The following is a 17,072-nucleotide window of genomic DNA, read 5'->3' on the forward strand; positions in this document are numbered from 1 at the left end:
GAAGAAGTGGACACAATAAGTCTATTAAACAATAAAATAAATTTTGGATATTAAGAATGAATAATTCTGCAATTCCCTGATAAATGGAATAGACAGTAGTGAAAAGAAGAAGTGGACGCAATAAGTCTATTAGGTTGATAGCCGTCGTTTGGAGTAGTTCTGTTTGTGAGGAAAGCCTGTCGATGCTAAGATACAATCTACGAAGTATCGAGAGAGCCAAAAAGTAGGACAGGTTGGTAATTCCTGTAATTGGTCTCTCAAGTGAATGTGGTACTTGAGACACAATACAGTCCCGAATAAAAAGCAACACTACAGCTAAAGTAAGAACTGAACGCGTTTACGGCATATATCATTGTATCCTTGAGATTGTGCACTTAACATGCATGATGTTTAGAATAGTTCTTAGGTGTTGCGCAACATGTTGATCAACGCGCATCAGCTGTATCTATCTTCGAGATGAAAAACATTTGCACATTTGATTTCTGTGCTGCTAACGTTATTCCGCTAATGCGATCAAAATGCTCCGAGACAGAAGCAACATAACCCACTGAATCATCGTTCATACATTTTTTCCACAAAATAAAACATATTTCTCTGCACAGTTGTGAGCAACATTTTCATTAATTTTTACTGTATTTGATAATCTGGTTTTTTAATCAGTTCAAATCGAGATTTACTGTATTTGGTAATCGGAATCAGCTATGAAACTATTTTCGGATCAGTGTAATATATTATGGTTAATAAATTCGCCTGATGATGCTGATATAAGTGAAACTGATACCAAGTAAAATAAATCGCAATTTACGATTTGTAAAATCGTTTACAGCATCTTCATGGTGTTCTACTGCTTTTATTGTAAACCTCAACGGATCAAGTATGCCCGACGATGATGTGGACATGTTGCGTGATCAAATGCATCTAATGTGGCACATGTTTCAGTGCCAAGGAAATTGTCTTATAATGTGACAGTGAACATCAAAATAACCCCTGGCCCGCCCCATCATCATATCTGTGCATTTTCGATCATCTGTGTTCGACTGTATAGCAGACACAGTGTAGCAGAGTTCATTGAAAATAACCAATAGCAGAATTAAACCGATCTCTGCCGGAGAAATAGTACACAATAACTTTATAAATAATTAGCTAGTAGCATTTCTCCACAACATAATGAATTTCCCTTGTATGACTGATCAAATGTTCAAAGGAAGACATCATATTTCATAAAAGGCTATTGCAGCAATCATACTGATACATTTTGAATTTGTCGAGGGTGTGGCGCCCACCAAGAAGAAATAAATTAATAAAGGTTGACGAAAGCCTTCTTATTCACGTTCGTTCAAGAGTTTACGTCATTTTACTAACAATTTGAGGATGATCTGTGCTGCTGGCAATAATCAAGACGAAAGAAGACTGAATAGATACATACATCAATAGAAAGTGAATGTTATGAGTATTAATTCAGGTCTCATAGACATTAATAGCATTAGTGACTCAGCACTTTCTCAAAATTCATAGCGCAGGAAAGAAATTAATTGTAACATTTCACAAAGAGCCATTCTTCTATTCAGTGACAAAGATTTCGGTATTTGTTAAATACTGAAATCACGGTAGCTGGTGAAAGTTTATTCTCTGTGTCGCTGTTGATTTACTGAAACCATGTGAAGAATTATTTAAGAAGATTCCAGAAACTAATTCGCTAACCATGGATGAGACGGTTCACATATGTGGTGAAACAGTTGAAAACAAGAAGACATGGTCGATGGTGAGCGAAGTGATATAGTAATAAACCGATATATTGCTTCTATGTGAAAAATTAAAAGTATGTGGAGAAACGTGATTCGAAGTTTATATATGAATATAACAACAAGTGCACGCGGTTCTAGGCGCTTCAGTCTGGAACCGGGCGACCGCTACGGTCGCAGGTTCGAATCCTGCCTCAGGCATGGATATGTGTGATATCCTTAGGTTAGTTAGGTTTAAGTAATTCTAAGTTATAGGGGACTGATGACGTCAGGTGTTAAGTCCCATAGTGCTCAGAGCCAACAAGTGCACTACCAACTGTTCTATGCGAACACGAGTCAACGACTAATTCTATGCTTCATCTTGCTAGAGGTTTCACTTCATTCCTTCCTACTTGTCACAGGTAATCAACGCGATATATCTTGCGGAAGGGGAAAAAATCCATCTCAGTAATGACTATGCATTCTCATTTAGAGTTTGTTGTGACCCACCACACTTAGATTTGTTGTTGTTCCTCTTTCATAGCCTAACAAGCTCTACGAGACGAATCTTCCGAAACCGAGAACTTATCCAGCTTCGTAAAATGGAGTTAGTACTCTCTTTCTAGGGAGTTACCTATAAAAACGGCCACGAGTCGAGTAAGGGTTAGCAAGAGACGTCTCATTTAAATAAAGCCAATACGGTAGGCAAAAATGCCATAAACCGACCATTCACATACATTGTGAGTGTGCCGTCTTTAAAGCTCTTACTCTGCTTCAGTGGCAGGTCGGAATTTGTGGTTCAGTAACGCACTGCCTGGCTCTGGTCCAAAACGGATTTTTTTTCGGATAGAGTGTATTTCCGCGATGAACGTACGAGGGCTATTCGGAAAGTAAGTTCCCATAGGTCACGAATGAAAATCAAATATGTTTTATCTGAAATAGTAAGCTACACTTTACCTACTTCTCTACGTAGTCGCCGCTCGGACTTAGACATCTCTCGTTGCGTTGTACCAACTTCCCAATACCCTCGTCATAGAAGGCAGCCGCGTGCGCTTTCTGCCGATTCTCTACACTCGTCTACAGATCGTTGTCCGTGCCAAAATGTTGTATTCATAGTCAGCGGTTCATGTGAGCAGAGATGAAACTTAGGACGAACCAATTACGAGCTGTGTTGTGGATGGTCAGACACTTCCCATGGAAAAGCTGCAGGAGGCTTCTCATTGCCCTTGCGGAGTACGGCCGGGAATTATCATGAAGAACGAAGCGCATGACAGTTACATTATATCGGCTGCACGACATCAGGCGAAATTTCTCAACAGGCCCTCATACATGCAGGAAGACATTATTTTTTAGCCAACTTTATGTGTCCACTGTGAGCTAAGAATTGAAAACAGCAACGTGCCGCGATCGACGGGCACACTAGAGATGCTACCGAACATATCTGTGGTAAACGTCATGGGATTTTCACAGTGGTATCCATTTAGCGACCGATCGGAATTTACTTGCGGAATAGCCCTCGTATATTCCTGTGAATATACGCTAAGAAAATGTATTTAGGCTGTTTAGGTTTTTATGTTGGTAACGACACCTAGCGCTCTGTATGAAAATCACTGACTGTGCTGTGTGCAGTCTGTGGCTGGTTTGCATTGTTGGAACTTGCTATTGTAGTGTTGGGCAGTTGGCTGTTAACAGCGCTTAGCGTTGCGCTGTTGGAGGTGAGCCGCCAGCTGTGGTGGATGTGGGAAGAGAGATGGCAGAGATTTGAGAGCGGATGATCTGGACGTGTGTCCATCAGAGACATTAAATTTGTAAGATTGGATGTCATGAACTGATATATATATATATATATATATATATATATATATATATATATATATATATATATAATGACTTTTGAACACCATTAAGGTAAATACATTGTTTGTTCTCTATCAAAATCTTTCATTTGCCAACTATGCCTATCAGTATTTAGTGCCTTCAGTAGTTAGAATCTTTTATTTAGCTGGCAGTCTTGGCGCTCACTTTATTGCAGTAGTTCGAGTAACGAAGATTTTGTGAGGTAAGTGATTCATGAAAGGTATAGGTTATTGTTAGTCAGGGCCATTCTTTTGTAGAGATTATTGAAAGTCAGATTGCGTTGCGCTAAAAATATTGTGTGTCAGTTTAGTATTGATCAGAATAAGTAAAGAGCGAAATGTCTGAGTACGTTCAGTTTTACTCAGCAGTATTTGTATCAAATAACGTAGAAGTTTACTAGCACAGTAATTCATTAATTTTTCTAAGGGGACGTTTCAGGGGACGATTTAAAAATAATAGTACTTACCTCAAAGGCATTTCTTTGCACGTGGAGATTTTCTGGAGGGATTCAAATTTTACTGTAAAGGAACTTTAGGAATGTCGTATCTAGTGAACAGAGAGTGTACAGAAAGTAGTGCGTTACCTACCTGCTATGGACATGTGCTTCACGTGCCTCTCGACAGAATGCAGGACCGCCACGGGGACTGTCTTCAGCAAGTTCTCACTGATGTCGAGAAAACGCACACTCCTCAACGTCCGAAATGCGTCATCAACTATGGTCGAAATTTTGTTGCCGTTGAGGCGAAGGTCAGTCAGTCTCTGCAGATGGCGGAATGTCTTCTTACCGACGTAAGTTATTTGGTTGAAGGAGAAATCTAACACTTTGATATTTTTACTTTCTAAGAACACGTCCTCTATAAACTTGAGATGGTTGCCGGACAGATTGAGCATCTCGATGTAAACGAGTCCCTGCAGAATTTCTTGGCTCCATTTACTGATGTGATTCTCGCTGAGGTCGAGCTTCCGCAGGTCAGTGAGGTTCCTGAAAGCTCCCACTGCGATGTCCGTAATGTTGTTCCTATTCAGGTACAGGTTGAGCAACTTGCCGAATCTGCTGAGCTCGTGGTTTCTGACAACACTCAGATTTGTGCTTGTGATGTGTATTTCTTGGAGGTTGGACTTATCGTGCACCACAGACATGTTTCCTACCCAGTAAAGTGGATTCCCGGTGAAGTTGAGCCAACCGAGAGACGGCAAGTTCTTGTCGGAGAGGGCGAGAGTGGGCAGCTGCTTGAATCTGTTGTAAGAGAGATCGAGCCTCCTCAGGGAAGTGGACAGCAGGAAGAAGTTACTGGGCAGCGACAGGAGCGAGTTTCTTGCGAGGTCTATAGAGATGAGATGGGGAAATTTGGTGTACTTGAAGCCACCGAAAGACGAAATGAAATTCTTACTGAAATCTAAGTGTTTCAACATGTACAGGTTGTTTAATCTTCGCATGTCCACGTTCGAGAGACGGTTTTCCGATATTATTAGCACCTCGAGACTCGAAATGACGGCGAGAGCTTCGTAAGGAATTTCTGTGAAAGAGTTCTTGTGCAGGCGGATTTCTTTCAGGCGTTTTAAGCCTTTAAACAGATCTTTGTTGAGTTTGTGCAGTCCGTTCCCACTGAGTTCGAGGCGCACGAGGTCGGCGTTGGTGGCCAGTAGGTGCCTGGGCACGTCACCGATCTGGGCCCTGGCCAGCGAGAGGACTTGCAGCGACGGCAGGCTGGAGAGAGCACCCGACCGGATGCCCGCGAGGCTGTTGGCAGACGCGTGCAGAACCCGCAGTCCCGGGACGTCCAGTTGTCCCACGGCTGCCGCCGACAGGTTGTTGCCTTCGAGGTTCAGCTCGTTGAGATTGTTCAGTCCGCGGAACGCACCGCTCTCTATTTTCACTATGCCGCACTTTTTCAGGCTGAGGATTCGAATTGGAAGACCTTGCTGCAGCATATTTTCGTGGAGGACGGCAATTGAGTTGCCAGTAAGATCGAGAACACGTAGTTGGTTGAGGAACGTCAGTGCGAACGAATCTACCTTCGTTATGGCGTTCCCAGACAGGTACAGGTCGACGAGCCCGTGAAGTCCGAGGAAAGTGTTTTTCGTTATGTACTGCAGCTTGTTGAAACTGAGGTCCAGAGTCTTGAGACGCGACATTTGGATGAACGCTCTGTCTTCTATGACGGATATGCTGTTGTTTGTCAGGTACAGCTTCTCGGTAACTATAAGGTCACTGAAGAGGAATCTGCCGATTCTGTTGATGTTGTTGTGGCTAAGCGACACGATCTGGGTATTAGATTGGCCGCGGAGGCTGCTGTTGTGGAGGAAAGCCAGTCTGTTGTAGCCGAGTCTGATGGATACTAGGGACGAAGATTGGTGGGGAAAAATATCGCTCAGGGATTCTACGTAATTCTTCTCGAGGTTTATGTGCTGCAGATATCTCTGGTTCCTGAATGCGGCCGTTTCGATAACGGAGATTTCGTTATTTTGCAGCTCTAGTTCGAATAGGGAAACGGCACTTTTGAAGAGGTCTTTTGACACTTTATCAATTTTATTGTTGTGCAGTCTCAATACGGTGAGGTTTTTGAGCGTGCTCAGCGTTTTCCGTTGCAGTTCGGATATCCTGTTGCCGTCCAGGGAAAGCTTGGTGAGGTTTTCGCAGCTGGCGAGGAGGTCGTGTGGAATAGTCTGTAGAAAGTTGTCACTCAAGCGTAACTGCAGTAAGTGGCGCAACTCTCGCATCGAGTCCGCGCCGATGTGGCGTATCGCGTTTCGCTGGAGGTGTATTACTTCTAAACTCACGGAACCCTTGAAAGCGCCGCCAGGAATCTTTAGTATGTTGTTCTCAGACAGGTACAGTTCCTTGAGTTCTGGAAGACTCGCGAACATGTCGCCGATGTGATGCAGGTGGTTGTAGCTGAGGTCGACAGTGCGCAGCTGTCGGTTGTCTCGGAAGGTGTCCTCGGAAAGGGAGACGAGACGGTTGTGGCTCAGGTCGACGGATTCGAGGTCGAGCAACGGCGCGAAAGCTTCCTCGTGTACGCCGTCGACGACGTTGTGGCGCAGCGACAGCTGGCGCAGCGCCGGCGTCGCGACGAAGGCGTGCGCGTCGACGGTCGACAGCTCGTTGTGCGCCACGTCGAGCAGCAGCAGCGCGCCGAGGCGCGTCGCGTTGGGCTGCGGCACGGACGAGATCTCGTTGCGCGCCAGGCGCAGCGTGCGCAGCGCGCGCAGCCCGCCCAGCTCGGCCAGCGGCAGCGCCCGCAGCCGGTTGCTCGACAGGTCCAGCTCGGCGAGCGACTCCTCGAGGCCGGCGAAGGCGTGCTCGGACAGCGCGCGCACTCTGTTGGCGCGCAGGCTGAGCGCGGCCAGCGGCAGCCCCCGGAAGGCGTGCGCGGGCACGGCCGACACCAGGTTGGCGTCGAGCGAGAGGGAGCGCAGCGCGGCGAGCCCGCGCAGCGCCGCCACGGGCACGGCGGCCAGCCCCGCGCCGCTCACGCCGAGCGCCGTCAGGCAGCGCCGCAGCCCGCGCAGGCTGTCGTCGCGCAGCGCGCCAGGCCCGGCGCCCGAGATGTGCAGCTGGCGCAGCGGCGGCGACGGCGCGAAGGCGGGCGCGCTGCCCTCCAGCTGCTGTACCGTCAGCGACGCGACGGTCAGCCGCAGCGGCGCCAGCACTGCGGCCAGCGTGTCGCCCGCCACGTGCGCGCAGCTCACCACCAGCCCCGCCTCCGAGTGTCGGCACGCGCACGGCGAGCAGTCCTCTGCCTCCACCCCCGGCGCCGACACGGCCGCCGCAGCCGCCGCCGCCGCCACCGCCACAGCCGCCGCCGCCAGCGCTAGTGCCACCACTAGCACGGCGCTCCTCATCCGGCAGCATCTGTTAGCAGCGCGAGAAAAGCGACCTTACCTCACAGAAACACTGTCGCGCCGTACTGGTCATTAACTAACAAGTGAAAGGCCTCAGACACGGCGAACAGGTTCGGTTCATATTTGCGAAGTCCTGTATAGGTTTGCAGGTTTGCGCTACCCCCAAGGAATAATTTTGTTCAACTGTGTTTGCCTTCTGAGCGTTCTATACTAGTGGAGAAGTAGCGCGCCGTTTATCTCTTTCGAAATGCCAGGGCTCCAAACGCCGAACGCAGCGGAGTTGGACGGAATGTGCCGACGGCGACAGCGGGTTGCACTGCGGCTGCAAAGGCCGACTTAGGTGTATAAGAGGGGGCGCGGGGTGCGGGGGCAACGCTTGGCATCACTGTACTCGTATGTGGGCCTTGTGTGTATATATAGCCGGCCGCGGTGGTCCCGCGGTTCTAGGCGCGCAGTCCGGAACCGCGCGACTGCTACGGTCGCAGGTTCGAACCCTGCCTCGGGCATGGATGTGTGTGATGTCCTTCCGTTAGTTAGGTTTAAGTAGTTCTAAGTTCTAGGGGTCTGATGACCACAGCTGTTAAGTCCCATAGTGCTCAGAGCCATTTGAACCATTTTGAACCTTGTGTGTATAAACACCTCACCCAGGCCACCCTGCCAGCCGCGAACTCTTCCGAAGGGAAACGGAACTATCGCATCTTCGAACAAAGCGGGATTCTCTCGCCACCTTACCAATTCAGGTGTAGCTGAGAGCGAACTATTTCCTGTGTGTTGTGTTGGTTATTTTAGAGAGTGCTACAGTGAATTTTGAGGCTCAAGTGACAAGTGAATGCGTGAAATAATGAATCAGGTAATTTCATTGCTCTCTGAACCCTTTAGTTCACGGAAGTTTGAAGAAAAATTAGAAATCAAGAGGCTAGGTAGGCCGACTCTTGTTTTAACTATTTCGCAGACCGTTAAAACAAAAAGTCGACAGTTCAATAGGAAATTTAACTCTGAATTGTGCAACAAGCATGAATGGCTGTGTGGTTGTGACATGAAAAATGCCTTGTTTTGATTTCCTTGTTTGTTATTTGGAGTAGATCTTTCATGGTCTAAACACGGAATCTGTGACATTCAACACCTCCATGACAAAATTAGAAAACACGAACTTTCTTCAGTCCATGTAAATGACATTTTGAATATATCAAGTCTAGGCAATGTAAATATAGCTACCCAATTAGACAGTGGGTATAGAAGGTCCGTGGCATTACACAACCAAAAAGTTACCGATAATAGGTACACATTGAATCTAATTATTAACTGTATTCGTTTCTGTGGTGCGTTGGAACTTGCCCTTAGAGGACATGATGAGACTAAATCATCTTCCAATCCTGGTGGTTTTCATTCCTTAATTAATTTTAGTGCAGAATTAGACTCGGTGTTAAAATCGCATTTAGTGAAAGCTACAGTTTTCAAAGGAACCTCATAAACCATCCAGAATGAACTCCTCCAGTGCATGCTTCAAGTCTGCCAAGAGGAAATTAGAAAGGAAATTAAGGGTGCAGAGTTGAAAGATTTTGGGACTTCATAGCACCAGAAAAGCATGATGCCCAGTCTTTGGTAACGTCCATCATCGAACAGATAAATAATCATTTAGGGAATTGTCCACATAAGCTAATAGCGCAAAAATATGATGGTGCAGCAGTCATGAGTGGTTCGTCACGTGGGGTGCAGGTTCCTGTTAAGTAAAAGTTTCCCAATGCTTCATACATTCATTGCTATGCCCACCAGTTGAACCTCATTATGCTCAAAGCCGCTTCCATTAATAAAAATGTGCGAATATTCTTCAATAAACTTCAGGGACTTTCCAGCTTCTTTTCAGCAACTCCTCAAAGAACAGCAGTTCTCGGCGAAATAGTACGAAAACGACTGCCACGTTCAGTGCCTACTCGTTGGAATTTTTAGTCAAGGAGCGTCAATACCGTTTTCGAATATAGGGAAGATATTATCACCTGCATGAATAATATGAGCCAGGGGGAAAAACTGTGTAATGAGAAAACGGTCCTGCAAGCCTGTGGCTTAGTAACAATTTTGGACGATGAAAAGTTCATTTTCTGTCTTTCATTTTTTCATAAAATCATGATCCATGTGGATATTTTGTGTAACCAGCTAGAAAAACGGCATATTGACACAACTTACAAACACAATCAGCTGACAGCTTTTGAGCGTGAAATTGCGAACATTAGGGAAGGAGTGAGTGAACATTCAACAGGTTTACACGAGTACCATAAAAGAGGGAGAACTGAAGATGGCGCAGCGATGTGTAATCTACTGCGGGAGGCAAAAGAAGTATGTGATGTAAGTTACGAGGCAAAAGAAAGATTCAGGTTCACTGGACACCTAGTTGCAAAAAAAAAAAAATGGCTCTGAGCACTATGGGAGTTAACATCTGTGGTCATCAGTCCCCTAGAACTTAGAACTGCTTAAACCTAACTAACCTAAGGACATCACACACATCCATGCCCGAGGCAGGATTCGAACCTGCGACTGTAGCGGTCGCGCGATTCCGGACTGAGCGCCTAGAACCGCTAGACCACCGCGGCCGGCACCTAGTTGCAGCCTCTCTCTTTCTACCATGTTGTATGTGATATAAAGATTCAAAGCAAATGTACTCCAGCCACCAAGAACGTCTAATTGCCGCGCGGGAATGAGCCGAGCGGTCAGAGGCGCTGCAGTCATGGACTGTGCCGCTGGTCCCAGCGGAGGTTCGAGTCCTCCCTCGGGCATGGGTGTGTGTGTTTGTCCTTAGGATAATTTAGGTTAAGTAGTGTGTAAGCTTAGGGACTGATGACCTTAGCAGTTAAGTCCCATAAGATTTCACAATCATTTAAACATTTGAACGTCTAATGAAGTTCAGTCTTCGTCCAACTACATCGTTCCACCTGAAGATTTGGCAGAAAACAGACTTTGTTTACGTTTAAAAATATTTATTTTCCTGGAATTAATTTTAATGCATACCACGCGTACAGTAGCATCGCCTAAAATTGGTGCTGAAAGGTGATCATGAACTGTACTGCGAATCGTTGTTGCAACCGTATGGTTTTGCAGTTCCCGCTGCGTGTAATTTTAAAACCTTCAAATAAAGTTCTGTGCAACGCCTCGTTGTTAACAAGCATTTAGCGGTTCGGTGGCCCATGTGACAAATTGACAGCAGTATTATTCGGATCTGTTTTCATACAGGGAGTCTTAAATTTTTAATTCCTTATTAATCCAATTCGTTTCGAAATTTATTTACCTACCTTACTATTATTCGTTATTGATTACCTTATTAACTCTTCTACTGATACTAATTTAGATACGAAAAAAATACAAATAATGAAAAAATACAGAATGCATTTCGGAATCGAACAGAGGTTCTCTGCTCCACAGTCAGATGCATTCGTCGTCAGGTCAGCGGCGCTTTCTTTTAACAGTGTTTACGTTATTGGTATACAAGTAGCAGCCGTGACAGTTTCTTGCCAGGATTTCTAGGAAAATACGTCTTTGCAGATCCCCCATATGATGATGACCAAGTGCACAATTTTCAGTTATCTATCGATCCCGTAAATTTTGGGTCAGTTACGCGTCATATACAGTTGGGGTGGTTTTCTTCAACAAAGGGTGCGGGGTGGTGTTGAGCGAAAATATCTTACAATCCTTCATTTTGGGCTGTACACAAACGACCTGCCAATTTTGAGTTGAATCAGTTAGCCGTATCTGAAGCCTTCTCCATGCAAGCATTTTAAATTCTGTCGTGACAGAGACGAGACCACGGTTGTGTTAAAATTTGGAATTTAAAATGTTGATTCTACCACTCACAATGGGAAAGCACTTATCTTAACGCATTCTGTCGGTACGTGGCTTCATACAGACGTTTGTTTGGTAGTCTGTTTCAGATACAAATAAAAAATGCAGTGTCAAAGATGATATTTACTCTGTGTTTACTCTTGATGTGTAACACCTTTTTCAGTGTTGTTCACGAATATTGTATCTTCTTTGACAACGATAATCAATTAAAGTCTCATGATGGTCTTTTAACGAGGAAATTGGTCACCAAAATAAATTAATACTGTAGAATGTACGAATATTGTGTTCTTCATTAGTAATTACGAAATTGTTCTATCAAGAAGCGACGGAAAAAATAAATTAACATAGTAAATAAAAACATCAACGTAACAAGCCATAAAATATTAAGGGGAGACTTACGCGAAAGCGATGAAAATAGTAAAAAAAAAATTATTGGGTTTTCCCTTACTACATGGTATTGAATATTATGTTCTAGTTTCACTTCTATGTGTGATAAAATAATAATTAAGAAAAGCTTGCACAGGGCCACACCGCTTTGTTGTTCTATATTTCTTCATGTTATTTATTCATGTTGTGTTTCCTTGCAGTTTTATTCAGTCACAATGTGGGGAATATTTCGGTGTTCAACAGATCCAGAACTTCCACAAACTCGTGTTCATAGAAAAAATCCTAATGAAAGTTACAACTCTCTGATACGAAAACCATGCACCAAGACAACATTTGTTTCCACAACTGCTTATAAAGTTACAGCGTATGATGCTTGTTTAGTTTTAAACTGTGTTGATCTTGGAAGACTACAGACTCAACAGAGGGTAAGATTTGATGTAGGAGTCTTCACACCACTGATATTGAAGGAAATCGATAACATGAGGATTGAGGCAGCTGACATTATTGTTACTGAGTTTGAAAATTATGTTAACCTGGAAGGACACCGAAAGCAAAGACTGCTTGAGGACGAAGAAGAGAATACATATGGTTTGCACTAGTTCACCCACATAAGGTAAGACCTAATACGAACACTGTCAAACCTTTGATTAAGGTTTCGCGTAACGTACATTTTAGCAACTTTGTGTGTCTTTTCTTCACGAATCACTGACATTATAGTAGTTAAATTTGGAGTGCAATTAGTTATTACTATAGTGAAACATTCTGTTGAAGGAATTTTCATTTACTGCAATAATAAGGCATTTATGTAAGAGAAAAGCCCTAAGATTTGGTACACTTTTTTCCACGAAATTGGTAAGCTGTAAAAATCTAGTAAAAGAAGAATAAATATTCTGTTCAACAGATATCTGTAATAATGGTATATCAAATGCTGTACAAAAATAAGTTAATTTTGCTTTGACAGATTTTTCAAAAAAGGAACATTTGTGCTCACCTTGTTGTAAAAGATTCAATTGTTTATAATTAAAAACATGTAACTGCAATAAGCATGAAAGGTATGAGTCTATTCGTATAACATTCCATAACAACTGTGCCAAAATTAGTTAATTTGCCTAGAAAACTTTGTATTTATAAGTTTTTTTCAGAGTATTGCCACTTTGCATATGTCCCCTTCAAGCTTTTTGTTACTTTTAAGTTTCTCTCGACATACAAATATTCAAATAACTTACGGGAATACAGCCGTGTTACATCCTAGTCAGCCGTCAATATTTCGACTGGTGAATTACCCCGTCGCTTCCAATACACAAATGCAATGGTAGAGTGCTGCACAAGAAAATTTAGAATCTCAATAGGCGGGTTTAATTCTACGAAGAACTACAGTACAGCATATGCAGAAAGACGACACGCAATCCATGAACAACCAGCACCACCGCACAACCAAAGACGACAATGTCAGAACTTATCGACAGTGCATATTTATTCCCAACGGATGAGGAAGCAGCATTAACGCTTTCTCTCTGCTGTTTGAACAGAGAGAGAGAGAGAGAGAGAGAGAGAGAGCACGATTCCCAGCAGAATATAAGCAAAAAGTTCCGTCACCGTTTCTAAGGTTGTTTACTGATTTTAGGGTCTCTAGATGATGATCTTGACTTACGTACGGCGGGTGTCTACAGTATCCCATGTTATTGTTGCATATTATGCAATGGTCAGACCATCAGAATCGTGAAGTATCGGCATATAGAGCATAAGAACTACACGAGATTACAACAGACGAAAGGATCTGCAATTCTAGAACACTGTCTTGGTACCGCTCATCATATGGAAGACAAAGACATATGATTCGTGCGTACAGTTTAAGCTATTGGGACAGTGTTATTATGGAAGCAGTTGAAATCGATTTAGGAAGTGAACTTATATATTTTTGCCTGGATTCTGCTCTGTCCCTGGTCAAACAACAGAGGTACCGTGTTATAGCTACTTGCTCACCCGCTGGTAATTAATATACATTATCGATAACTTCTAACGTGGGTCATCTTCAATTGTGTGGTGGCTCTAGCTGTTAACGGTGTGTGTGTGTGTGTTTTACCTTCCCGCATAGCCCTATTATTCTTCGTTGACTGGCTTATCCCCGCCTATCGAGGGTTTCAGTTTCCCTGCACAGTATTCTGTCCCTGAAAGTGAGTGTATCGAACTATCACCCAATGACGACCTCACCCGCCTGCACATCTGTACGTTATTTGAACACTAGAACTTTTTTAAAATTTACGAAGCGCTTCTGAGGCTTTTCTCCATCACCAGGTGGCAGTTCCGGAGCTTAGCAAGTGATACACCCAAGAAATTCTAGATATTTAGACATTGTTGGCTTCTCAGCAACTAAACATCCCAACTGTCATCCGACGATGGAGCAATACTTCCAAATGTGACGTATACAGGAAATTTTAAAATTCAATTACTGGTTACGTTGTTACTCTATTTATACATACATTCATGATCCATATTGTCTTAACGCAATAATCTGCATTGCGCAGAAGCCATTGATAAAAATAATTTAGCGTGGTTTATGTTTTGGCTTGCATTCTAACTTAAAAAAAAGAGGCAACTATATAGTTACATTAACATGAAAATCCCTCAAATCTGAAATATGTAAGGCATACTTCATCACTTGATGTATAGTACATAAAGTTTCTATCGGTACGTATAGAGTTACTGTCAGGAGTAAGGGAAGCTGATCATGAACGTTGTAAACTGGCTTCTAAGGAGGAAGGTGGGAGCAGGGAGGGGGGGATGGAGAATTGAGGATACTAGTCCTGAAATGTCGAGGTGTTCTACAGAAATGTTGGCACATGACACTATTGATGTGAACCGTTCGTTCGCATCAATAGTGATATATGCCACCTCTCCATGAAACACTGCCGGCCACTGTGGCCGAGCGGTTCTAAGCGCTTCAGTCCAGAACCGCGCTGCTATCACGGTCGCAGATTTGAATCCTGCCTCGGGCATGGATGTGTATGACGTCCTTAGGTTAATTAGGTTTAAGTAGTTCTAAGTCTAGGGGGACTGGTGACCTCAGATATTAAGTCCCATAGTGGGTAGAGCCATTTGAACCATGAAACACTGCGGATAGTTCTCTAATTTACCACTAGGCTTGGGTATATAGCCTGGTAACGGGAATTTTGCACTATAATATCACCTCCCTTTCCTGACCAATTCAAACTGACGTAAAGCCCTTCCATCACTTTCGAATGGGCTGCATTCTGAGCGAACATCTCAGAATTAGTTTGTGATAGTGACTTCGAATGCAAAAATGGGATTCGAGTGGATAAACATCGAAATCAAATATGGAGTTATAAACTGTTCAGTAATTGTTATGAATACCAGCTAGAATCTACAGTGATCGCCGTTTAAATTACATAAATCCGTTAGACAAGTGGAAGTAGCTCAACAAGTGTCGGAAGACCTCAACGGGTACGTGGAGCCATGTTGTTCACAGTGTTAGCCATAGACTTTACTTTCGCGCTTCTTTTCACTTTCATAATTAATCATAACAACGAAAATACAACAGCAATGCACAGAGACTTATCACTGACATCCTCGCAATACACAGTCCTGCAATACTACGTCGAGGTGTAAGGGAAGACCCTACATTGACATTTAATTCCATCCTGCGAACAATATTGAGAATGGTTACAGTATTCAGACAGAAGTAATAGCTAGGTAGTGCAGTTGAATAACAACACAGTATATTTGAAAGCCATGCTGCCTGTCATCAGCGCACTTTCAGAAAGAAAGATATTTAGGACTATCTTCGTTCTCATTTTTCTCATGACGCTTCTAACATTTCCTAAGAGGGAATAAACACTACAAGTTCAATATTGCGGAAATGACATCACAGTGGTTATAGGCGCAGTCAGAGGAGACCAGTTACTTGCAGTACACTTCCTCATACTGGAAGATTATTTCTGCATCTAGAGGAAATTTATACCACTTTACAATATCTGTTACAGTGATAGAGTGAATTCTGAAGAAATGTCCAGTTATATGATAGAATACTTTGGTTTTTATTACTGTTGTAATAACTGGAAATTGCGTTATGTTACGTTCTGAGTTATTCACTACTTAGTACGGGCAATTGTAGGAACGTTCCATAGTTCCACTCTAAACGGATCAAGTTCCTTCTATGTCTTTTTTTTCTTTTTGGTACATCAGTGAAATACAGAATAACGTATATATAGCTATAACTATACAGCTATAGTCAGGCAGCAGTAGCCCGCCGCGACACAAGCAGCAACAGGAAGTAATCGAGTTTGAAACTTTTACGAGTTCCTAACCAGGAAAGAATTTTATAATATGGTCTGTGTGCTTTAATAGTTTGGTTTCTTGAGTTTTTGAGTGTTTATTTGACATCTAATAGCTACAGCTCTCGCGTTTCCGTTTGCGTCGGAAAGTAAATCGATTTTGTGAAATATTACAAGTTAGTAATCAGGAGCGAATTATTTAGTTTCACCTGAGTTCTTTGGTAGTTAGGTTTTTGAATCTCTGCGTGTTAATCTAATTTATTAGACACAGTTCCTGCGTTTTCGTCAGGGTCTACAGTAGAGTTGCGCAGCACGTGCCGATAGTCCGTTTATCTGTAATGTTTAGTTTTCCACGGTCGTTAATATGGACAGGAACTGCGCTTGTTGCGTGCGGATCCGAACCGAGTTGGTGACACTTCGCTCTCAGCTTCGGGCTGTGATGGCTTCGGCGGTTACACAGCTTGAGGCTGCAGTGGATGGGCACCACAGTTGTGGGCCAGCCGTGGGGCCCCGGTGGGCAGCCCAGTTACTGCTGACCCCTCACCTATGGTCGAGTGGGAGGCCACCCGGGGCGTAGCACGCGGCGAAAGACTTCCCAGGCGGTAGCATGTGAGGCCTCCCCGGTTTGTCTGACAAACAGGTTCCAGGTGCTGTCTGTGGCTGACACTATCACTGAGCCAGATACTGTCGCCTGTCCTGTTTCAGAGGAAACCTCTCACCCTGCAAGATCCGGACAATCACAGAGGGTGGGATTATTGATAATTGGCAGTTCCAACGTTAGGCGCGTTATGGGGCCCCTTAGGGTCATGGATGCCAAGAAGGGGAAGAAAACCAATGCGCACTCCGTGTGCGTACCAGGTGGAGTCATTCCAGATGTGGAACGGGTCCTCCCGAATGCCACTAAGAACACAGGATGCAGCCAACTGCAGGTGGTTGCTCACGTCGGTACCAATGATGTGTGTCACTTTGGGTCAGAAGATATTATCTCTGGTTACGAGCAGATAACAGAAGTGGTAAGGGTTGACAGTCTTGCTTGCAAGATGAAAGCAGAGCTGACCGTTTGCAGCATAGTCGCTAGGACCGATTGCGGACCTCTGCTACAGAGCCGAATGGAAGCTCTGAACCAGAGACTCAGACGGTT

General features: G+C 43.9%; 1 protein-coding gene across 1 annotated transcript in view; it reads right to left on the bottom strand.

Moving 5' to 3' along the window:
- The window catches only part of LOC124722288 (protein artichoke-like), a 408,123-nt gene extending 400,699 nt beyond the window's left edge, over positions 1 to 7,424 (bottom strand). The window contains exon 1 of the mRNA XM_047247473.1: positions 4,166 to 7,424. Coding sequence (XP_047103429.1) covers positions 4,166 to 7,424 — 3,259 coding nt within the window. The remainder of the gene's footprint in view (positions 1 to 4,165) is intronic.
- Positions 7,425 to 17,072: the final 9,648 nt, after the last annotated feature.

The sequence above is a fragment of the Schistocerca piceifrons genome, chromosome X, assembly GCF_021461385.2.
Source record: "Schistocerca piceifrons isolate TAMUIC-IGC-003096 chromosome X, iqSchPice1.1, whole genome shotgun sequence".
NCBI classification, from domain to species: Eukaryota; Metazoa; Arthropoda; class Insecta; order Orthoptera; family Acrididae; genus Schistocerca; species Schistocerca piceifrons.